Raw genomic sequence first — 24,467 nt, 5'->3', positions numbered from 1 at the left:
CGTGAACGGTGGGGGAGTTATAGTTTGACCGTAAACCTATAACCCTTTGTGGAACACCGCGATATTGCGGACACGCGGCCATCGGTATAAAACGCTTGTTGCGACAGCTAGTGGCGCCCGACTTAATCGCAGATGAAACTCATCCATCATTGTAGCGAGCAGTCATCTTATACTTCGTTGCGGGTGTATATTGCTGGTAGTTACAAATACGTTAACATCGAACTTTTTTTTTTTACTTCCAGAGCACCCGCGTAACAGAAAACGCGTTCTATAACGCGTTGTGCTCGATCAAAATGTCGTCAGCTTTCGCTACGAGCGTTGATTGTAGTAATAAATGCAAAAAATAAAATCCCATGTATATTGACCATATAAACATCTTAGTTCTGTATGGGAATGGAAGATTAGTGTGGCGATGTAACGGGCTGGAAATATTGACGCTCAAGATGGTGGTTGAGATTGACTACGTCTCGTGGTTCGACGGAGATGGCAGATTGTTTGTTGTTTGGCGACGTGATGAAAAAGGGATCGAAGGATACGTGAGCGAGGTATAATAAATGTAATAATAAAGGAATCGACGAGCGTCACGTTTACTCGCAAACGACCTGCGGTTGTGCAAGGAAATGCTTCAAGGCATCGCCGTAACCAAGAGATCTTATGGTAGAAGGTATGATAGGTAGAATCAGAAGAACTGACTCGAAAACAGCATTATCGAGTAAGAAATTTAAATCACAGCTCAAGGAGACAAATAAAGACCATGATTTGTCAAGAAGATGATTCTTATCGTTGAAAAGTGATGGCCGTGCTTTTATGTTTCTTTTTAATTTCGCGCCAAAAACGGCCAGCACTGCTACTTCAGTGGCAGGTCACCGGTTTCAAGGCCATTTGTTCGTACTCAGGGACGTTTTCGCAAAGCAAAAGTTATGGAAACTTGCTAGTTATTACAGTTATCAAAACTTGCTAGTTATTACTGTTTCGTCCTTATAAATATAGTGACACGTAGTCCTTCCTGAACGATAAACGGTTTGACTATGGACCAACGTAGACGCTGTAGAAATCCATGACGTCATGACAAGCTGGTCTGGCAACTTCAGGGTTGAGTCACCACCGGTATTTTGTTGGTGCGCCATTTTTCTGTCTTACCAATAAGTCTCCTCTAATGGTAAGGAGAGAGAGAGAGAGGCTCTGTAATGAATCCTGGAGATCCCCCGGTTGCGTATATTGAAAATCTAGAAGGCATAGCGCCTTAGCAACAACGGCTGAACGCGATTGGCTGAAACGCCGCCGGCGACGCTCTGATTTCGCACCGTAGCAACGCGCCACCATTGTTCCCTTGGTGCTTCGCGACGCAAACCCCGCGACGGATTACGCTGCTAGGCGTTAGGCGGCGTGGCATACTCTCACGGCGGTGGCTAAGGGCATCGCGGCGTCGAGCGTCGTCGGCGGCGTTTCATCCAATCGCGTTCAACCGCGGTTGCTGGGCGCTGTGGCTTCTAGAGTTTCGATATACGCCCCCCGGTAAGAGTGCATCTGTTTTGATGTTTTAGAACTGTGATTCAGTAACATAGCGTAGCATTCTTTAGTGTCTCTTTTAAAGATGTGTCGAGCCCGTGACAAGCGTCGGTAAGTGTCGGGAGACGCTCTTGAAAAAGGCACCTTCCGCGCACAACACTTGACAGGTTGGGACGAATGTTCCGACAGATGGCGCGCGTGACGGTCTTCCAGCTCACGAGTGCCATCGCGAGAAAAAAAAAATTGTTTTAAAGTTCCTCGTGGGGCACGCTGTCAGGCAGCGTCTTGCAGGCGGGTTCGTAGACGGTGAGGCTCTTTTTGCCGCAGCTGGCCTCGTAGATCTTGTTGCACTCCTGCGGTATCCCGTTGTCGATCGCGGACTCTGGCTGCACGAGTTGGCAACCTGCAGATGCATGCGACAAGCGGCCCGTTTGTAAACAAACAAGCTTAACATTGGCAAAAAAAGGAGCAAACAACTGCATGGGCACTTCTTTGATGTTCGTTACTACGAAAAACAATCTTTGGAAACGAAACTTTTTTTTAAACTTGGCAGCGTCTAATTATATTGCCTACGGAGAAAATTGACACCAGTAAAGTGTGTAAACCTTTCTGCAGTAAACGTTTTCTTTTTTTTGGCTTGTGCGGCACGTGAGAGAAGCGTCGGTTGCACCTTTGTGACCTCAAGTTCTGGACGATCCACAATAACGAAGCGCTGTAAAACCTAATAGGAACAAACTGTGCTGTACCACTGGCGTCCAAGTTATGTGTAATAAAAGTGTATAGTTTTGCCACATTCTGTACCCGTGGAGCCGTTGTTTATTGCCATGCGTTCTCTGTCATCGACTGCATGCCATTGACGTGGGCGCATCAATAAACATGGGGTCATGGATAAACAATCGGCCATAAATAAGCAATCGTGCAGCCGTCAGTAAGCCTTCACGGTCATTGCCAACAATGTATCATTCACGATTTATGAAATGCCGCATAAAACCTGACCATCTCGTGTGAATGCTTTCTGCACTCAATTTATACGCAGTTGCCTGTTGCTCTGCGCTCTCGTGTACGTTCTGTGCGTGTGTATACTAATGAATGAATGGGTAATTTTATGTCTCAGCTTAGGCATCTGCAATAACATGCTGGGTGTATGGTCACGTAACGATTTCCAGCGTCTACTGAACACTATCTATCTATCTATCTATCTATCTATCTATCTATCTATCTATCTATCTATCTATCTATCTATCTATCTATCTATCTATCTATCTATCTATCTATCTATCTATCTATCTATCTATCTATCTATCTATCTATCTATCTATCTATCTATCTATCTATCTATCTAACTAACTAAGTAATGAACTAACTGCTAGTGCGCCATTGCTGTACGCGTGTGACGGGCGTTCAGTTCAAGCACGCACAGCTACTCTAAGAGTTACAACTTATGATATGTAGATTAAATCTATGAGCGACCAACTGCGAATGCATCTGTCCCTTCACTGACATTGTTGAGTACTTGGGAGCCTGCATGACCTGACAATTTGAAAGGATATCACACATAATCCCAGCGTTCCTATGTTCAAGCTCCGCGGTATGTACGCAGCCGTTTTCGAGCAGCTTTAGCCTGCATGACTTGCTTTTCCCATACCACCGAAACCGCTGTTCCGCTGAGACAGGTGTCAGACTTCCTGCCGTACGTTCACTGCGCATTGCGAACAAAGCGCACCTGCTCTCTGGACTAATACTGCAGTCTGCAAAGCAACATTGCACTGTACTTTGACAATACGTGCAATAATTTCATATCTACGTCACTGCTGTACGCAGCTACGAAGGCGCGCCGTACAGAGATGTAAAGGCAAACTGGAGCGATAGTTCACTTTGGATACATTGGCCATAAATAAAGTATATCCAGAGGAAGCCGGTGCACTGATACACATCAAGGAAAATTTAAACAAATTGGTCACCTTTATTTCGGGTCACGGAATCTGCATTAAAAATGCAATGAAATGTTATTTGCGGTAAAGGTTAGCGTAGTACTTTAATAACTAGTAATCGGTTTACTGAATTGTCTACGACTAAACCTTCGCTCGAGTGCTACACTGATATACAGCTGCACTTTTTTTCCCTGCGTCATAGTTACAGATCTGCCTACTAATAATTCGTGTTTCTTCTACTTCTTCCGCCTATCTATAGCACGTCGTCGTCATTTCTTTAACAAAAGTAATACAATGCTTATTCACCAACGCCAACGCAAGCCTGGGCGTTCGCAGAGTGCCTGGGTATTAGCGCCTTGGCCGAGTACGTCACTCAGAAAGAACAAAAGAGCCGCTCAGCGACCTTGCTATACTGCGTTCAGTGACTTCACACCCTACTCACCCTTGCGTCCTTTCTTCAGGGCTTCGACAAGGATCGCGCACGTTTTGTCGGGACTGATGTACATGAGCTTGCGTTCGACGCTAGGCTCACCTGAAATGAAAAAAAAAAGAAAACGAGGACACGTGACGTCGATGAATTCTGACCGCGACTTTTGAACCGCAGAAGTGTCTTAGCTGCTGGGGCGCTTCGCTCCATGCGCTTAAAAATTAGGTAGGCCTAACTTCGTGCATAAGAGGAAGCTTTAGCTTGGGCGCTGCCATCTAAAGCGATGAAAACGGAGATATCGGGTTTCTCAGCAACCACTGCACCAATTTTGCGGACGTTTGTTACATTTAAAAGAAAAAGGTAAAGCCTAGTGACCGAAGGAAGAGAATTTCTTATTTACGGCGTCATTTTCTTTCTAGCAAAAATGGTCGAAAATGTCTATATTAAAAACGAAAACTCAAGTATTAAGATTACAGCTCTATAACATAGCATTAAAGAACAGCATCACAGTTACGTAAAATGCGCCTAATAATACGTGCAAATTGAATAAAATTGTTTTATTATTCAGCGCTATGAAATGCACCACTAGTTTGTCAGTGTGAGTTTTGCAAAACCCCCGTAAACAAGGTAATCATTTTACCTAAGCTGCAAATTCATCTTTCGAATTTGTCCACTTTAGACACTCTAAAAAATGGAGTTGGCTGAACTGCGATATCTTTCTTTTTTTTTTTGCAGAGTTACCGATTTGTAATCTTCGTGCTTCAATTGTCTTGAAACTTACTAGTTTTATTAAATCTTTTACGAATTTTGCTAGCCCCGAATTAAAATTATGCGCCGTAGAGCCACTAGAACCTAACGTTCTCTATGAAATGCTAGAAATGTCATTCTAGTCGGTCCACGCGTTGTCTCACCGAAACATTTCTGCATTTTAGATGTATTTGAATAGGCGGAATTGGAGTTGATCCCGAGCTAAAATTTCCTCTCAAAGGGGCCCTGCGACACAAATTAGACATATCGTTTTCATCGCTTCTTGCATGGGATGCGGTGATATGGCAGAGCCCGCGGGAACGCAGACAGCAAATATTTGTTATTTTATTTCACCGCAGAAACCGCCTCGTGCTCCGGCCCCAGCTGCCCACAACGGCGATATTCGGCCGGAAAAGGGGGGGGGGGGGGGGGGAGGTGACGAATGATACATGTGACACTGACGCCAGTGTCTGTCTGTGCATTTTTATTGGCTTGACACGCCTGGTCACAGGTGACATTCATATGGTTCCAGCTAAGTCGCACCATTACACCCTGAATCAAATAAAAGCATACTTTATGCTTTACAAAACACAAAAGCATTTCTGCTTTTGAATATTTTGACAAGAGTTGCAACGTGACACCAGCTGTGCTGTGCAACGGTTTCCACTAAGGTCCCTAGATAACGTTTTATCTAGGGACCTTAGTTTGCACCACATACCTTTCAACGAGAACGCTCTCTGCGTCGCCATAATGCCCTCAGAACGTCAACCCTCGCGCAAAAGCATTGCAGGCGCCGTCCCCGCGTGCCTTTGTGCTCCCACGCCACAGTCCAGAGAGGAGGTTGTAACCATGGTAACAGCGCCGTCGAAAAGAGAAGTGCGCAAAGGCCACCATGATAAGAGGCACGTAGGGATTGGAAGCAACCAGGGAGGTCAATAGGAGAGTGAAATGCGAAAGGGAAGGTTTTCCTTCGTCGTGTGCTCGGATTTTGAATTTTGAAGATTGATAATGCGTGCGCGAATTTCTTTATTATTCCTCTTGCGTTCATCTCAGTATTCTATAATAAACGCTCTCCAGTGCTACAAAAGGTGGTCTAAAAAAAAAAACGTTGCTGGGCACGTTTAAGACCAATTGGGAATTCTAGAAGTCGAGTACCCAAGCCGCTTATAGCATGTGTAAAAAACAGCACCAACGGCGATGCACATGCGTAGAACTCGAGCTTTAGCTTTTGTCCTGTTGTATACTGTTTGCGTCAAAAGGTAATGGAGCGTGGCGCCTGAGAAAAAGTTGAATTGTGGATGTTTGTGCTTATTGATTCGACGTTGTGACAAATCGTAGCACATGAAATGCACAGACGTACAGTAAGATCATAGCGCTCGTATGTCGTCTCTTTTGCTGTCCGTCTGTGTCTTTCTGCGGTACAATTTGTCATGATTCCGTAGTCTGGTATTTGAATTTCGGGCCACTACTATAATGCATGCGAACGACATAACTATGTACGCTTCTCTAGTGGCTGCTGGCACCAACTGTTGGGCCAACTGTTGGGAAATTCAACTTTTTGCATGGAACCTATCCCACGTGAACGTCCTACGCCGACTTTGCTCTTTCTGCATTCTTTTGTGCGGCCTGTGATACGGGACCCTGACTAACCATATTTCTAAAGATCCCTAAAGCGGATATCGGAGAGCTGGGGATCCAGGGCTAGGGGACACTATTGGCGGTGCCTACATAAACAAAACACGCTAATAAGACGTACCAAGAATTCAAAGCGCAGTCTGGGCTTTACTGTGCGCAGTGAAGTTGACGCTATTTTTGCATGCTAAGGAGCTTGGGTACGCTATTTACAAAACTGCCGAAGTCTAAGCGTGCACGCTTTCGCACTTAATAGGCCCTAAACTATTTTTCGTAGCTGGTGATGAACAATACGCCTGATGTTCCCCTAATCAGAGAGTCATCAATTAACATGCTGAACTACGTGTCACACGCTTTCGAAAACTTAGCTTGGCTTGGCTGAATGCTTGCCTGAACCGAACGCCTTCACTTTTATATTGCCACAGCAGTGGGACAGGAAACCACGAAACCGAGTACCTAATATTTTAAAAATAATGCAACACTTCGGAAAGCATGGAACTGCCAATAACATTCGCTTGTTAAACAAAATATTACTTTCTTAGAGCTAGGTCCGCATTGCCTGCTTCCCACCTATGTCGGCGTACAATCGCTTCCGCGCTCACCTATGTCTGTTTCCAGCATGTTTCCAGCTTACAACTTCATGAACACGATCGCGACTGCAGATAGGAAAAATTCTGGAAATGTTCCACGGTGCTTTCTCTGTTACAACTGTAGGATTGCACACTCCGACCGGCAAGGTTTCCGTTATTTTCACAAAAAAAAGAAGAAATAGAAAAAAAAATGGGGACGTTAAAAATATGTTGTCACCTCTTTAAGCTGCCCTTCTCCACTGTATTCGTAGCGTTCAATACAGGACAACCATGACGTGCTTCTGGCTCTGCAATTGCTTCCGGTGCATGCCGCCCACAAAAGTATAGCCTCTGAGATCCGTTCATGTTACTCGAAGAGGGGGGGGGGGGGGGGGGGCAATCATCGCTAAGGCGTGGATTTCGGCACCACCTATAGCCTCGCGCTTTCCACAGCTTTTATCACAGTTTCTGCAACATCATCACCGTCATTATTATCACCATCAATAATGTTATGCCTGTATTACTGCTGAACAATCATTATGTGACTTGTGTGTTTTGTCGAGAAGTCTCTTACCTGGGCCGTGCGCATACTTGACAGCGTTGTAGTCCTTGTGCACACCAGTCTTGCTAATCTTGAAGAACACTTTCATTGACATTCTACGCATGAGAGAATGAAAAAAATGCAAATTAGACAGGTGGTGGTTGTGTAGCATCTCCTTCCAAGCGAATGAGAGAGATAGAGAGGAGTTTTAATTCTAGTGGTAGATGGTTTCTTTCTATATATAATCATTTATCAAAGAACGACATTCTGTTTATCACAAGTGACCGCTTTCGAGCGTTAATTGTCCTGGACCTAGCAACTTTGTATCGGGATTTGCATAACATCCGAGAAGAACAAGGCTAACACGTGGTTAGTACCACCTGCGATGACTGAGCTATTGAAAAAAAAAGGGATAAAAGGAGAAATTTATCAATTGGCCAGTTGAGGTTCGTTCATATTGTAATGTGTTGAGTAATTCAACCTATCGTAACTGATAACCACGATAGGACACATCAGACAAGCACGACACTCTGTCGTTCTTGTCTGGTATGTCCCAACGTGGTGATTAGTTTTACTCAGTTTTACTTAGCGCGCTACAAGATGAATGAAAAAAAAAAAGAGGAATAACCTCCGTACTATACCAGAGGGTCCGGTATCGGGGCGTCGCCTCTGCGTCGTTTGTCCAATGGCCCTGAGTCTGATAAGCTTGTTCTACGCTGCTGACGATTTTTAATCGCAAAGAACGTGGGCCCGCATTCACAAAAATTTTGTTCGTACATTGTTCTCTGCCAATGGCGTGTGAAATGTTGCTACAGTGTAACTCGTAATGATGATTACGAAAATTGACATATCTCACGATGCGTAACGCGATGAATCGCTGCGTTTTCCTCTCAGTGGTGATAGTCAATTGCAATAGAAAACACCCAACAGGCACGTTGAATGCATCTCATAAAATCCACGCGTTTTCTGCCTCATTGAAATGAACGCCGCCATTTACACATGGAAACGTTTCTGTCATAGCATTACGCTTTCATAAACATCGCGCTGAATTTGTGTCGTTACGTTAATTTGCTGAAAGATTTTGTTGAACTTGCGTCAATATTTCAGAAAAACCTGGCAACTGGAACGTCACTTTTGGTTAACCTTATCTCTGTTATTAATGGGCCAATCGTAGATTCTTGCGGAATTTAGTGCTTATCGATCTTGTTCTTTTTTTCGCGTATCATACCTCTTATATTTTTACTGCTTGATATCGTTCTGAAATATAGCTTTGGAAGAAAAGCTGCAGAGTTCCCGTTAAAACTCATTAGCCGCGCCTTGTTGAGAAGTACAAAGTGATCTGCAGTAGCAAATGCCGTGATCCTATAGAAAAACCAAGCAGGTGCAATTTTATTCTTATTCAGAGAATTCACAGCACCGTGAAAGTTTTCTAAAAGCGTGCGTGTAACGCTGTGTTGCCTAAACTCATATTGCGTTTCGGAAAATAGTGCGCCTTTAACATCGTAACTAATCATGTCCTTCAAAAAGAAATGTCACGATATCCATCTATCTTTCCATCTCACGATTACGTCTCCAATATTCCGGATTCCGCAAATGAACGCAACACTTATGGACAAGCCAAAAACTATCGATTCCTCCTGATCTCTTGACGTTTGCTCGAAAGCACAGTCGAAACCACAACTGCCTGCAGTGTATGCACATCTATTTCTGTCTTTTTTTGTGTGTTTCTTCATTTTACGATACGGTGTTGCTGTGTACACTTCGCTGTCCGCGAGAAGTTCTGAATCCCCTCATATCAATCTCAACCAACCCTGCAATGCCCAACGTATCATGTAATCTACGCTGAGTTCGATAACTCAAAATGCTTATTTAGGCGAAGTGTCCTGCGCGTGCAACTCGAAGCACTCAGCCCCTTAACCTTGTTCCATTTCAATCACGCTTGAACACTTTTAAATTTTCATTTTCCCCGTCAACAGTCGAGCTCTGGAATGGCCTTGACGGCTCACTTCGACAGTTACCTCCCGCACAATTCGCGAAAGAAGTCTACCACATCTCTCATTAGTTCTAAGATCTGCTGGTGTACTCTTTATTTTTTTGTAGCTTTGAATACATGCCTTTCTTTACACGCAATATTGTTTGTACTGACCATGCACATATGTAACATGCTCTACTGATTGTATGCTATATAATATTTCATTTTGCCTATTTAGGCTACTTATGTACCCACCCCTGCAATGTCTCACACTGAGACGGCAGTATTTGTAAATAAATAAATAAATAAAATAAAATAAATAAGTTTCACGCAAAGCCCATAGTTGCGTTTTTCGTAATTCTGGGGTTCGATGTGTCGATGTGTACACGCGTACACGATAGAATTTTGGCTCAGCCTTGTTCTTTACCGCCACCACAACGCGACAATATGCACCTACTAACGCTGCAAAGCACCTTGCCTATAAGCTGGGGTGAACTTTCATCTATGGATATTTGAACAAACCAATCATTAGTGAAAGTAAGTATTAATTATAATGAAAAAATGTCATACTAATTATTTTATAAGTTAAATGACGCTTCGTTTTTTTTTCTTTTTTGAACAAATAAGCTGTGCTTGACCAGAAATAACGGTGAACAAGATATTTCAATTTCTTTTTTATGTGGAAATGTGTTTGAGCATTACAGGGATAACTTTAGTCTGCTCATACAGTAGTCATTTGCGAAAATTTACCCAATCAAATCATTATAATTAATTAATTCATTCACTCATTAATTAATTAATTCTTTCATTGAGTCGTCACCTCGCCTGTAATATGGAGGTATACTCACAGCTCCCCTGACTCCTTGTACAGGCGAGTGCGTAGCAGGTACTCGTAGTTAGTGTCGCTCAGCTGACGCAACCTCTGCGCCGATTCGCAGCGCTCGATTCGATCGAGGTTGAAATCACGCTTCACCACGTATATCTTCTCGGTGATGGCCACAAACTGCAACAAGGCGTACAAGGGAGGGAACCGAACTTGGCGTGAGTCTCAGCACTCACTAACACACCCAGTGTTGGTCAGACCTTGTATGCATGCACAAGCAGTGTCCGAGATAGTGGATGGAGGTTATCTTGATTAGTAAAGCACTGCACGCACAATGCGCTAAATGTGAATTGGGTTAGCACCGGTGGCTACAGTTATTTTCGTTTTTTCTTCGCCTTATTATTCCTACTCTTCAAAGAAACATAACAATTATATTCCTCTATCATTTCATTCTCTGTATTTGGCATGGTTAAAAAAAATGAGCCCCTCGGATCCCCTATTGTGCGCAGGACGCGCTTCACCTTCCTTCATTGTAGACTCAATTGCACCCTTAAAGGTGCTTTACTGTCTATAACTCAGACCCTTACACCCGCAAGGGTGTAAGATCGTGAGTTATAGATTGACTTCCACCCTTGAGGGTGTACATTGGTTTACTGCGTCCTCTCTCACTGTCACAAAAAGCAGCCAGCTGTTCGGTTAGCTCAACATATGTCCTACACTTGTAACAAGAGCGCCTCTGGAATTTGTCCGCTCGGATTCGGGAGATCACAGCGACCACCCGAAGATGCCCTTAATGGCAGCATGTAGTCAACCACAAAAGTTTACGGACCACGGGATCTCAGAAAACGTTCAATTTTTTCGAGCACACTGTAACAGTAGTCAGTAAAACCGAACATCACAATGTTATTCACATTGTCTGGTAGAGGCTGTAAATGCGAATACTAGGCTGCGTTGGGGAGGTTGCGTAGATAAGTAGCTTTTTTATCGGATCTCGTGTTCAGTAAAATCTTGTGGTTGACTGTACAGGCTTTTAAGACCACGCATATTATGCGCCTGGAGATGCGAAACGTTCTTTCTACTTCTTATCTTAAATAGTCGTCTCGTGGTCGTCTCTCTGCACAATCCTCTCATTCCAGCGTTCCTGCAGACTGTCTAGTCAGCTTATATTCGAATAACGAAACATTAATTAAGAAGCAGGATTACCAAAGGGAAGTCATTTTAATACAAATCTCTCGTGTTTCTTCAGGTAAAAAAAAAACCCAACAAGAAACAAAGAAATACGGGCAAAACGATAGTAATAACAAAGTTAGAAACATGCGCATCAGACGCAGCACTTTAATTAATTGCAGCAGGCGCCTATAGCATTTTAATATGAACCAAGAGACGAGGGGGCTTCAAAAGGTCACACAAAATATTTAGAAAATGCAAAGAATAAAATGTTGCCCGTGGCGTGCACACCCACAAAGAATGCAAGTGCACACTCAAGTTCCTATGCACATGCACAGACGCACGCGCAGAGACGCGCTCGCACGCACAAACATATTTGGCGCGCCTTAATCACACCACAAGTTTCGAAATTGCTGCGTGAGCTCCCCATATTCCTGGAGGCTAATTTGCGGACGTTTGAGTGACAGGTCGCTTGCGAACGACAGAATGCAATTTAGCTTCGATATGCCCGGTCAGCTGCATTGCCGTTTGTTTTAAAAAAAAGAAGAAAAAAAAGAAAAAGTTTCGAAATGTCAATTTCGCTAGCAATCGAGTACTGATATTGGAAATGTTGTCCATTTAGTTTTGTTTACTGAGCGTTTCTGGAACTTCTTTCTTTCTTTCTGCTTTCTGCTTGCTTTCTCCCTTTCTTTTTTCTGTTCGATTTTCGATTCTCAGAGAAGTGCCGCAATTTCAGTGCCACCGTGATTCACAGTTAGTCGTTCTGCCGACAGGTGACGCCCGAATCGGCGCCTCCTAACCCCCCCCCCCCCCTCCCCTTTTCCACCAACCTACCGCCCCAGGCTTCTAACCAAATGAGTGCGCCATGATTCTCGAACTTGACGCAAGTAAGAGTTTCGAACACTTGTAGAATAAAGAGCTTTTCATAAGCGCACGTTCGCACGCACGTACAGACACCTGCACGCACACACACATGCACGCACGCATCAAAGACAACTTTATGTCGCGCTTCTAATTAAAGACCTCCCCGCTCATTAGAGACCTCGTCGGCGCCCAAGTACACGTGGCCCCCCAACTTTCAGTATAATTGATTCTGCGTCACTCGTTCTGGGGCACAGGCGCAGAATCTGCGCGCCGTCCGATTGCGAAATGTCGCTTATTGCTGAGCGAAAATGTCAGTCTCACCGCGGAGTCGAAGGACAAGCACGTGCGACTTGAGCATAGCTTCTCGAGAAACGAGTTAACGAAAAATATTTTAAAAAAAACTAGCACGAGCAGAGGAGAATGTTCAGCGATAACGAGACCTTTAGTTAAGAAGTTAAAAAAGTGACAACCTTACCGCTGTCAGCTCGCAACGCCGCCGTCGTCATGGTAAAGGTTAGCTCGTTCGTATATCCACTTTCTATCGCGGTGCTCTGACAGCCGTTGGCCGGCGCACTTGAAGTGGCTCGTCGGTTTCTTAATGTCTCTGGGCGCCATTTCTGTAGCAAGTGCACTGAAACACTTGTCCATGTGCGTTATACGTAACATTGAAAGCTTTTTGGAGCGCAGCTCTTACACGCCCGTTCCTGCCCCGGGCGTCTGCGTTGTCACTCGTAACCGAGCAAACGAGCGCAGCGAAGGATGAAAGCGAACGTAGAGCGCAGCGGGGGATGAAAGACGCCAGGAGGAAAGCGGAGGAAGAGGATGCAGCAGAACCGTGAGGCGGGAAGCGGATGAAGAGGGGTATTATATATACCCCCCCCCCTCTCCCGGATGAAGAGGGGGGTACGTAACCACAATGGGTGATGGGCGAAGAATCGGGTGTTCTTACGATCAATTGACATTATTTAAAAAAAAAGAACATAGAAAGGTGCGACATCGAATGTAACAGCATAGTGTAATTAAGCTAGTTGTGAGAGCATGCGGATGGGCGGTTAAACTTCAAAGAAAGAGTAAGAATACCTATTTCGCGAAATTTAGAATGAGAAGTATTTGGAATAATTATACTATAATAATTGTAAGGAAAGTATAGGAATTAGTATGGTGCACGTTTCGTTGCAATCGGGGCCCCGCGTCCTCGTCTTCTTCATTTTTATACCTCGTCTCTGTGCTTCCGACACCTCCTTCCTTATCGTGGAGCAGCAGGCCGAGAAGCCCGCAGCTCAGACCGACCTCTCCACCTTTATCTCAATAACGAGCTTCCCTCTATTTTTTCCTGGACTTGTGTTTGCGCTGGTCTATATATTCTGTCGTCTTCTTTCTTCTTTCTGGGGTTTTACGTGCAAAAACCAGTTTCGTCCCAAGTTAGGCACTTCGGTTGCCCCCCCCCCCCCCCCCCCCGCCTACACGAAGAGGCAGTGGTTCACATATTTTTGCTTCCGCTCGTCTCACTTCGACGGTTGATGCGACATTTGAAGAGTTATCTCGGCAGTCTCATTGAGATTGGCTGTCAACGAGAGATGAAGGCGTATATATAGCCACTAACGCTGACTCGTCGCTATGGTAAACAAGCGGCTCGGCGTGTCAGTGTGGAAGTCCGCAGTTCAAATCCAATCTGCACGTCTTTCTTTTTGAGCTTTAATTTTTCTACAGCCGTCTCGGAAAACACTTCGGGATTACTTCGGCGGACGTCCGAAGTACAAGACGGTATTGACAGGATAAGAGATATCGCTGTAAAAATAAACCGTAGCCTGCATTGCGGCAAAGCATGCATCGGGGGAAATGGTGTGCTTCGAAACAATATGCCCTTCGAAAAGGGTGTATTATTTTGTTGAAACACCCTTTTCTAAGGGTGTAAGTGCGTGAGTTATAGACACGAGAAAACACAATGTTCGTTAGTGTGTGACTTAGATCGGCGTGGCTGGAGGGCAGCATACCTTAGCACTCGCTCTTTTTTTTCTCTCTCTCTCTCTCGCGGCAGTTCGCACCGTTAACTTATTTAAACATTCGTTGACGTAAACATACTCACGAGCGAAACAAAATGCTTAAACATGCAGGCATGTGCTGGCATTAACAATTCACGTCCTTTACATGCAGGCATGTGGTGGCATTAACGATCCACACCCTTTACACGGAGGCATGTGGTGACATTAACAATTCACACCCTGTGCGCTCTCCTTCGTTCGTGGGAGCTCGCGCCTCGACACAACGGATGCGTTCCTCGACGCTCACAAACCCACGAATGAGTCGGAACGCTTCTATAAATATTCCTTGACTCCAAGGAGCGTGTGACATACCGTCATTGTTCGGCGTTGAGGTGACGGTGCGTTCAGGGACGGGAGAAAGCATCCAATAGTTCCCTCGCTGAATTTTAGCTGTATTTCACGACAACAACTGCACATATCGCTCGAGATCGCGTAGTTTTAATTATTCTTGGTAGAAATTCATTGTATGCGAGCACGCATGAGAATATTCTGCAGCAAACGGCCGCGAAACGATCGCCCGCCTCTGTTTGATTTTTCTATGTACTCGGAGTCGCCGCGGTGCTGTCCCTATCTGCTTTCCTGGTCGTAATGTTCTGCTAGTGTTAGGTTAGGTTTTATGTACTGGTAAATTTGTTCTCCGGAAATCCGCAAGGTGGAGAGAGTTCCATAATAGAAGAATAGGTCCTCTACGTCATGGCGACCGTGACGTATTTCCGGCACCCGCAATCGGTTCAGACGCGCGTGGCACGCGAACGTATTAGCCTCCGAAATCAGTTTTTTGTTACTCAAAGGAAACCTCCGCTGTGGCGTGAATTTGGACACTACCTATGTAGGTGCCGAAAACGTGGCGACCATGACGCGTTTCCGGGTCGCGCGATTGCTTCCGGCGATTGCAGTACACAAAAGCATAGCCTCCGATGCAGGTGTCGTTCTCAATATACGACATATTTTAACTATCGCAGCAAGGTCGTGGGGCGAGACCAAGGCGCGTCTTTTCTGCACAAGTTATATATGTTAAAAGCTTGGAATACGGAGACTAGTCCTACTTCTTTCTCCGATTGTCCTAAACATGGCGTCCGCGACGTGGTTCCGGCTCTGCAATCGCTTCCGGCGCGTGCAGTCAGCAAAAGCCCAGCCCGCGAGATAAGTTTCTGTTACTTCGAGAAGGGCGGAAGGGAGTCGCACTTGGGGACAGGATTTGAACGCCACCTGTTGGCTGTCGTTACTCCGCGGGAGCCGTCGCTGAGGGTGCGATTTGGACACTACCAGCATGAGGCTAGTCTACGGTTACTATTCACTATGGCAGAAGCGTAGTTTACTAATGCAAGTTAACTTGCAAGACGCATCTGTAGTGAATATTTAACGGTTTTGTCGGGGCTCCTACCAAAAAAAAAAAGCAAGAAAGAAAGAAACAAAAGAGCGATGCACTCGTCTGGTATGATTGAGGGTGCTGCTGAAAGATGCATTGTATGACAGCTGTAGAACAGCCGTTTCGTCCTGTCTTAGTACCCGATCAATTGTGAGCTACATCCTTTTTTTTCATGTCGCTATTTATTTTAGCTCTAGACTGACGCACGCTTCGTTCCGTTTCTATTCACGCCTTGCGCACGCAGTGCAGTTATGACGCATTTCTAAGCCTCGGTCGCTTTCTCCCCGAAACTATTGCACGAAGCGTGTCTCAATTGCCGTGCCGATCGATCCGCCGTGTGTCATTCAACTTTGGTCGTCGACACGAAAACTCACGCTCGGACCGATTAGATGACGGTGTTATTCAGCAAGCTCTAGAACTGCCTCCGTCACATCTGCAAAAAGACAACGACATTTACGCAAGCCTCCGCGTTTGCTTGGTGGCTATGTCGTTGTGCTGCTGAACTCGAGGTCGCGGGTTCGTTGCCCGGCGGCTGCGTTCAGGTTGGGATGGAATGCAAAAAAAAAATGCATGTTCCAGTACCGTGGCACGAACACGGGAGCACGATCTGCGGGTGCACGCTAAAGAAACCCACGTGACCAAAATAATCCAGAGCTCCGCACTACGGCGTCCCTCATAAAGAGAAAGGGGGAGAGGAAAGGCGAGGAGGTTAACTATATACTTTCTCCAGTTTGCTACCCTACGCGCGGGCAAGGAAAGTTCAAGTGTAGCGTTGTTCATTGCACGTACGTAAACGGTCGTACATATATTATAGAGTGGTTGGGGGAGAGAATTCGACGAGGGCTCAGAGTTATCGCATGCACCATAGACGATTCGCAACGTGTATCCCTACAGTCGGGCACTGAAGTATGTTGCCTTTAGATACCGCAGAAGTATACTCGTATGCATATCTTGACCTATAAGCGCTGAAGCCAGGCTGCTAGGATTGCTTAGGTGGTGTAAAAGGTTAATCATCCAGTCAGTTCCAGGCACACTGGCGAGTCTTTGAAGCTCTGTACCTAAAGCCACACAAATTTTGTAAAGACTCACACCACGAATCAAGGTGTACTCACATCTTCCATGTGCTGCCGCTCCAGGTGACGCGGGTCATCTTCGTAGGGAGTCGTTTCCCTGGTATCCTTCGGAGCTGTGGTTTCAGAAGACGGCGTGACCTTCTTGAAATTCGTAGTGTTCTCACCTGTCGCGGTTTTCTTGGCTTTAGGCGTCCTCTCTTCCTTCGAGCCACTCCCGGCCTGCTCGGGACTCGCAGTGCCACCGTCGTCTTCTGAATGCACTTTCTCCTCGTACTTGAGGTAACTGGTCTCCTCGGATATTATCATCTCCTCCAGATTCCAGGCGTTGGCCTCTGCGGAGATCACCCGTCTGGCGTTCGGCTCACCGCTGGCTTTCGAAGGCATCTCTACCGTGTTCTCGCGGTTCAAATTAGGCTTATCTCTCGCCCCGGTGCCCGACAGTATCGCGGTCGCTACGCACAGCGCGCGAAGCAACAGCCACGAGTCCCTCATCGCAGTCGCTCGGTTCCAGCGAAGGCGGTCGATACGATCACGGCTAGCAACTGCTCTGCTTCGCACGTGGTGACGAGGCAACCTTTAAAGTCTCAGCTGTGATGACAATCAACGAGTGCGTGTCTTCCACGTCGACGTTATATGCTACGATTGAGGCGGCTCTGACGAACGAAGGCTGTCTTTATTGTTCGGGATAAAAACACACTAAAGTGCTATAAGCTGAAGAGCTGTGCGAGGGAGACAGACCTTTTGATTTCGCATTGATTAAGAAGCGAGCGCTTCCTGAATTCATCCTAATCAGTTTAAAATAAAATGATCCGTCATGCCAAGCGCGCTTGGTGACATTGTAACTGTTAATATTGACACGTGTACTGACACCAAACAACAGCATGTGCACTATGATGAGCATGGTGTTACAAAATTGTCTTAAAGTTTCATTTTTTTTCAAAGCCAGTAGCGTTAAGGTGACGGACACGCACGCACGCACGCACGCACGCACGCACGCACGCACGCACGCACGCACGCACGCACGCACGCACGCACGCACACACACACACACACACACACACACACACACACACACACACACACACACACACACACACACACACACACACACACACAAAATGGTAACAGGATAAATGCTATGAATGAAAATAGCGTTTATCCTGTAGCCTCTCTTCTGTCCGTCTTGTTCAAATATGAACCGAGTTGCCGAAGACCAGGTTCGAAGTCCCTTTAGCACGCCCAGGGGATGTTATGATTGTGACGCAATGCGAGAAGTTCATCAAGTATTTCAGTATCGGTTTATTTTTCTTTCGTAAGTGGAATACATGCTTACATACGTATACAGAAGGAGGTCCCAGAGCATGTGCTGAAAGGGGACCTCCTGTCAGAAAATATACATTTGTGCGAATATATAGCGTAAAACAGCAATGTAGTAATCACTAAGTGGAATATCAGGCAAAGTAAATTAAGTACAAACTGCAAATAATACAAAGTCAATAACTATTAGTACAATTAAGACAGTAAAGCTAAAGCATTCACAACACAACAAACGAAAAACGTTTATTATGTGCATAATTGTAAAACATAAAGTATGGCATAACTAGCGAGCTTTGCAGAGCATCTCTCCGTCATGGCTAGTCACTGACCCAAGAAAGGACATCCGCATGTCTGCCATAGCTATAGTGTGACAAGTGTGACTTCACGAAAATGCGGATGCACTGCCGTCATATGCCTACAGGCTTGGTAATTCTAAACGCTTCTAAACGACGTCTAAGTAGCTGAAGCTGCGCCCTCTTTTTCTTCTCATTTTTTTTCGTTGTAGTTGATGGAATTTTAGAAACCTCACGGCAAATTGAACTTTAACGTGAGCTATTTACCGTGATCTTTACTTTAAACTCCTGCCGCTGACATTCAACTTACTTATAGGCTGGCGAAAAAAAATAAAAATGGGTAGTGGGTGGGTTGTAGCAACGGGCGAAGTTAACCTGGCGATCAAGGCAGGCAATTGCTCCGCCCGAGCGTCTCTTACAATATCACATGCGCTATTTCATCGCATGCCCATCAAACCACGTCTCTCTTGAGAATGTGATAAGAAGACGCGAAGCTTCTTTGTCGACTATAATTGATCCTTTTGGGAACACGAGGTGTTGCAGGCGCGCACGCTTTCCTTGTTATCCTATATATCCTTAATTAGCCTTAGTTATCCTTCGCGTTGTGGTCTCAGCACATCCAATAATTCTTTTAAAATCTTACACTCGACGCACTGTTTTCACCTGACGCTTCGGCATAACTCTCCTCGGAACTTGACGTCGTATACCGTATGTCTGTACCGCTAAGGTCAACAGTCTATCGCCTGTCAAAGAACGGCTCTCCTGATCCACTCATACACCGTCACGTTTCACACCGTTCCACGATTGTAAAGTTCAACAAGAAGTCGTGGCTGTAGAGACACATCGGCTTCCGTGCGGTGCAAGGCGTCAAGGCTGGAAGGCGGCTCCGTAGCTGCGTTCATCGGCGGCAGGGAAACGGCGTGTGGCTCGGAGTAGCATTAGCAAGATACGTGCTCGTTTCCTGTCGTAATGGCCAATGGCTCATTCCGTGACTTTTTGCAGGTGTTGCGAAGCCATTGCAACACCTGCGTTGACGATCGCTCTCACTCTAAGCAGCAAAGATCAGCTCAGTCCTCCACTTCAGACCAGCAGGGGGCCGGGGAGGAGGGGAGCGAGGGCATTAAAGAACAATAAATATTTATTCCAGCATAGTGTGATAAAATATGGTTGATTGTATCATCTAGACCGTTAGCTTATGTGGCTAGTGTGTGTGTGTTTTCTTTTCCTTTTTTTTTCTTTTCGTAGTCTTTTTTTGTCTCAATTATCGCATTCCTTTCCCCCTCCCCGCTACAGGGTAGCTAACCGGAGATAATTTCTGGTTAACTTCCCTGTCCTTCCTTAGCTTTTCTCTCTCTCACTTTGGATCCATGCTGTGAGAATCAGCATAACTTACAATCCAACGTAAAAAGCAAAACTACGTAATCTTATATACATGATTTAAAGCGATGTTTTATTTATTTATTTATTTTCAAATACTGCAGTCCTATGCAGGGCTATTGCAGGAGTGGGGTACATAGAATGCATAAATGAAGGAAGTAGAACAGTAACATCACACCAATGCTTCTATAAAATCAGATGTCACCATTTATGATGTAACAGCACTTGGAAGTTTTCTGATAAAGCTGGGTATTTCATTCCAGATGTCTTGCGCCGACAAATGGTAGGAAACCTTGACCATATACATGATGAGTTTTTGGCAAGTTGAGGTGTTGCAGGCGTGTACGCTTTGCTTGTTATGCTATATATTCTTAATTAGCCTTAGTTATTCTCGCGTTGTGGTCTCAGCACATCCAATAATTTTTTTTCGATGGAAATAATAATAATAATAATAATAATTTTCTATCCTGACCGATCGCCAGTTTGGTTTTGTTTCTGGGCGCGGTACTGTGGCACTGCTTGAAGAATTTGCAGACGACCTGTTCTCGGCATTCGATCAGAATCTTTTCGCGTGTGCTCTCTTCTTAGACGTAGCGAAAGCGTTTGACACCCTGAACCACCAAATCTTGTTAAGTAAACTGTATTTTTTGGGATTTCGTGGACCCTTTTACAACATTCTCAAAAATTACTTGAGCAACCGATTTCTAGTGGTCGCTACTGATGATAAGGGCGTTTTCAGTTCTAAGTTGTCGCTGAATGCGGGTGTACCGCAGGGGTCAATTTTATCGCCATTGTTGTTTAACATCTTCGTTAATGACTTTCCTTTGGCGATTTCCGAATGTTCTGTGTTCCAGTATGCTGACGACACTGTGTTACTAGCAAAACATCTATCTTACAAAATGTCAACTGAAATGTTGCAAAATGACGTGTACAATGCGATGCTTTGGTTCAGTAACAATGGAATGGCTGTCAATGCCCAAAAAACACAACTGGTATGTTTTCGCTCTCCACTCAAGACTACTGTGATTAACTTGCCTCTCTACTTACATAAGTCTAACTGTGTTCCTTGTAAGTGTACTCCTATTCCATACGTAGATTGTGTTAAATATCTTGGAATATTTTTCGATAGCAACTTATCATGGCAACATCACTTATCACTCATTTGTTCAAAACTGAGGTCAGTCGCTTGGCTGATGTTTCATATGAAAAGTATTGCGCCTCTCTCTGTAAAAAAATTGATTGTGCATGCATTGGGTTATAGTGTATTGAGATATGGTATTACGGTCTTCGGATTCTGTTCGGATCGTTGGAGATGCAGGGTAGACAGGATTATAAAAAATATTCTTATAAATGTTGCCTACAATTCCCAAACAGTAACAGCTGCAAATATCTTCCGTGAACTTGGTCTGCCTAATTTTTATTCTTTGCTCGTTGAAACAGTTGTCATAAAACACTTTTGGACTTCCGCTTTAAAACAAAAAAATACCTCCACAAGGGAACTTCGTAAACACGTCCGCTATATGGTTCCTCGTTCATCCACAAAGTATGGTGCGGCCAGACGCTGTGCATATGTGCCGGATATTTTTAACAAGTTACTGAATGAAATTTTTAACGCTACTTCAAAAAGCATGCTGAAAGAACTATTGAAGGAGTCATGGTGAAACTAACTTCCACAACGCTTTGGCATCATAATTTTCACTGCTTCAACTTCTGTTTCACGTAGAATAACCAAATGCTATCTTATTTTTTTCTGGTCATTTTTTTTTCTTTGTCTTTCTGTCTCATCAACATCTTTTTATTTACCGTTTGTATTATGTTCATGGCACGGTCCTACAAGCCAATTGAGGCTTAGACCGGCCTGTTTGTGTTGCTCTGTATTTTTTTGGTGAATAAACATTATTATTATTATTATTATTATTATTATTATTATTATTATTATTATTATTATTATTATTATTATTATTATTATTATTATTATTATTATTATTATTATTATTATTATTCGCTGGAAAGACCTGGGGAATGTCGACAAGCGCTATGCTTTGACTATATAGAGCACTTTTGCTCGACTTCTCTCTTAACAGCTTGCCAGAATTGACTAACGCAAGTACAACAAGCCTACGTACTATACAAAGTGTGCAGGCCCAGGCGCTCCGGATTTGTCTAGGTCTTCCTCGAAGTGCGTCAACAGCGGCAACTATTGCAATCGCCGGAGACCACCTCATCAAGACCCACATCGCCGTTGAAGCACTAAGAGTGCACGTAAGGCACCTTGCACGGACTCCTTGCCACCATCTAGCCTCTCTACCTGCGGAGAGACCACACGCCTCGTTCTGCCGAATGCTATCCGCACATCGTGAGGCTATACCATCTTGCTTCACGCCTGCCGCGAGACCTTCCGCTCCTCCTTGGTGCCTCATTCAGCCAACGATCAACCTGACAGTACCTGGCGTCCGGAAAAAAGTAGATATGTCATCGCCGGCTCTTAAACAGCTTACCTTACACCTATTATATGAAAAGTACCGGAATTACACCCACATATACACCGACGGTTCCGTCTTGCAGAACAGCTCTACCGCCGCTGTCGTTATTCCAGAAAACGTCACCACTATCAAAATTAAAACATCCCACTTGACAACGTCGATGGCAGCAGAACTGGCAGCGCTTCGAGTCGCACTACATTTTATTAATGATGAACCAGCACACAAATGGTCCGTCTTTTGTGACTAGAAGACGGCACTGCAGAGTTTACTGTCAGCCTTACGGCGCGGTCCACGGGACAACTGGTTTTCGAAATCACAGAGGCCATACACCACCTTATTGAGAAAGGACTTGAATAATTAATCTTTCAGTGGCTGCCAAGTCACTGTGGAATTATTGGCAATGAACTTGCCGATCAAGCTGCTCGTTCAGCTCTTGAACAAGACAACCGCCTATCGATCCCGATGTCTAGGACAGATGCTGCAAGGATGCTCCGCCTACTTGCACGCCAAGGCACTTCATCATACTGGAATAAACCACATTTTATGCACGCCCGATTATAGACGTTGGATCCAACCTTAAGCCTTCGACTTCCAACAAGACTTCCCCGAAGAGATGCGACCCTTCTGGGTAGGCTATGGTTGGGCGTCGCGTTCACCAATGCCTACGCGTTCCGCATAGGGATGGCCGACAGTGAAGCATGTGACAATTGTGGAGACGCGGAAACGATTCGTCATGTTCTTTGTCAGTGCCCACAGTACAGTGTGCAGAGACAATCGCTCTCCGTCGTGCTGAACCAGTTGGACGACCAGCCATTATCGGAAGAAAGAATTCTGCAACATCGACGCGACTCAACATCGCATCAGAAGGCCGTGCAAGCGCTCCTGCGGTTCCTGAAGTCCACTGGTCTGTGCGAACGTCTGTGATTGGAAAGCCTCCTTTGTTACCTATGCCTGTGTCTTGTCTTGTGTGTGTGTTTTTTTTCTTTCTCTCTATCTCTCTCTCTTTGCACTCTCTCCAACCCCTTTATACCCCACCCCAGTGTAGGGTAGCAAACCGGAAACTGACTTCTGGTTAACCTGCCTGCCTTTCCTCTCTCGCTTGCTCTCTCTCTCTCTGACAAGTTGAATTTGTTATGCTCAGCTTGTGTAGTATCCCTTGTAGGCCTGATTGGTATTGATGAGATCTGGCTTGTTCGTGGTTAGTATTCTGTGGACTATTATAGTTGTGGTATAGTCCCGAGTTTGGATAAGTGGCATTATTTGTAACTATGCAAAACGCTGTGCAGAGGACGCGTGCTTAGTAGCCGGTGCAATTCTTATCATTGTACGTTTCTGAATTTTGAACAAAGGATCAATGTGCGAGGCGTATACGGGGTAACCCCATGCTTCTGTAGAGCATGTTAAATGGCAATGAAAAAACACTGAAATACTTGAGATGGAATGTTTTAGGATGAAGATGTTTGCGCCCCTGTGGTAAGGTATAACAATAAAGACTAAAATTCTGTAAGTGTCCACCTAACGGACTGTTCATTTCAGCCGCCATTGATTGGCTGGAGCTGATACAGCGTGAAGGAAACTGGGTGTGGGCTCCCGTTGCCTTTGCGCCCAGCTAATCAGCACTTCAGCAGCAGACAAAATGAACGTCTCCACGTAATAGGCAGACGTTTACATTCTTGCCTTCTTTTCTGTTATCTTTCCTACCCTTTTCCCCCTTCTCCTGTGCAGCGTAACCAGCTTAACCAACCGGAGATATTATCTGGTTAATCTTGCTGTCTTTACTTTGATTTTGGCCTCTATCTCTTCACTACTCCAAGTACGCCTCAAACAGCGAGTATCACATTTATTTTAACATTGTAATATCTGCTACTTCCTATTGAAGCGTTCGTCGCTACTGCGATCGTACAGCTAAACGCGGCCGATATGAATGTCCTAAAAACAAAGATATACGTAGTTCGTTATCTTTTGGCTTGGCATATAAAGCCGCATAATTAAATTAAAGTTCCGACACGTTCTCTGTCTCCGTTCGAGTCTGGAAGAACGCGATTGCCGCAGCAGTATCGCTCGTCATTTTCCGGTAGATTTCCATAGATAGACCGTCGATAGACTAACCTTCAGTCAGAGTGCATAAGGCATATTGAGCAAGCGGCTAAGGACAGTGACGCCACACTTCTACCACAATGCGTAGCGCTGTGTGAGGCAATGACAGTGCCAACCTTCTCGTGGGCTGTGATAAAATGGCGCTCAACAACGCCTTGAGCAAACATGTCTAGCTGTGTGCTTTGTGTACCATGTAGGGCAGGTGTGTAATAGGTGTCGGAAGTGATTTTCCGC

General features: G+C 45.0%; 2 protein-coding genes across 2 annotated transcripts in view; one reads left to right on the top strand and one right to left on the bottom strand.

The window, feature by feature from the left end:
• The window catches only part of LOC119464599 (diacylglycerol lipase-alpha-like), a 219,523-nt gene that overhangs the window by 69,936 nt on the left and 125,120 nt on the right, over positions 1-24,467 (top strand). The gene's annotated exons all lie outside the window — the stretch shown is intronic.
• On the bottom strand, positions 944-17,332 carry LOC119464600 (uncharacterized). Its single transcript, XM_037725629.2, has 5 exons — positions 16,706-17,332; positions 10,177-10,331; positions 7,390-7,472; positions 3,883-3,972; positions 944-1,912 (listed from the first exon to the last, which is right to left on the bottom strand). Exons 1-5 carry the CDS (start codon positions 17,156-17,158, stop codon positions 1,758-1,760), a joined length of 936 nt encoding a protein of 311 aa, XP_037581557.1. The 5' UTR covers positions 17,159-17,332; the 3' UTR covers positions 944-1,757.

This window comes from Dermacentor silvarum, chromosome 9, assembly GCF_013339745.2.
Source record: "Dermacentor silvarum isolate Dsil-2018 chromosome 9, BIME_Dsil_1.4, whole genome shotgun sequence".
NCBI lineage: Eukaryota > Metazoa > Arthropoda > Arachnida > Ixodida > Ixodidae > Dermacentor > Dermacentor silvarum.
This window is presented reverse-complemented; position numbering and strand designations above follow the sequence as displayed.

Excerpts from the sequence above, each read along its gene's own strand:
- LOC119464600 (XM_037725629.2), bottom strand. The coding sequence starts at position 17,158 with ATGAGGGACTCGTGGCTGTTGCTTCGCGCGCTGTGCGTAGCGACCGCG. Across the intron at positions 10,332-16,705 it reads AGCGGCAGCACATGGAAGAT|TTTGTGGCCATCACCGAGAA; the intron begins GTGAGTACACCT and ends GCCTTGTTGCAG. Across the intron at positions 1,913-3,882 it reads CCTGAAGAAAGGACGCAAGG|GTTGCCAACTCGTGCAGCCA; the intron begins GTGAGTAGGGTG and ends ATGCATCTGCAG.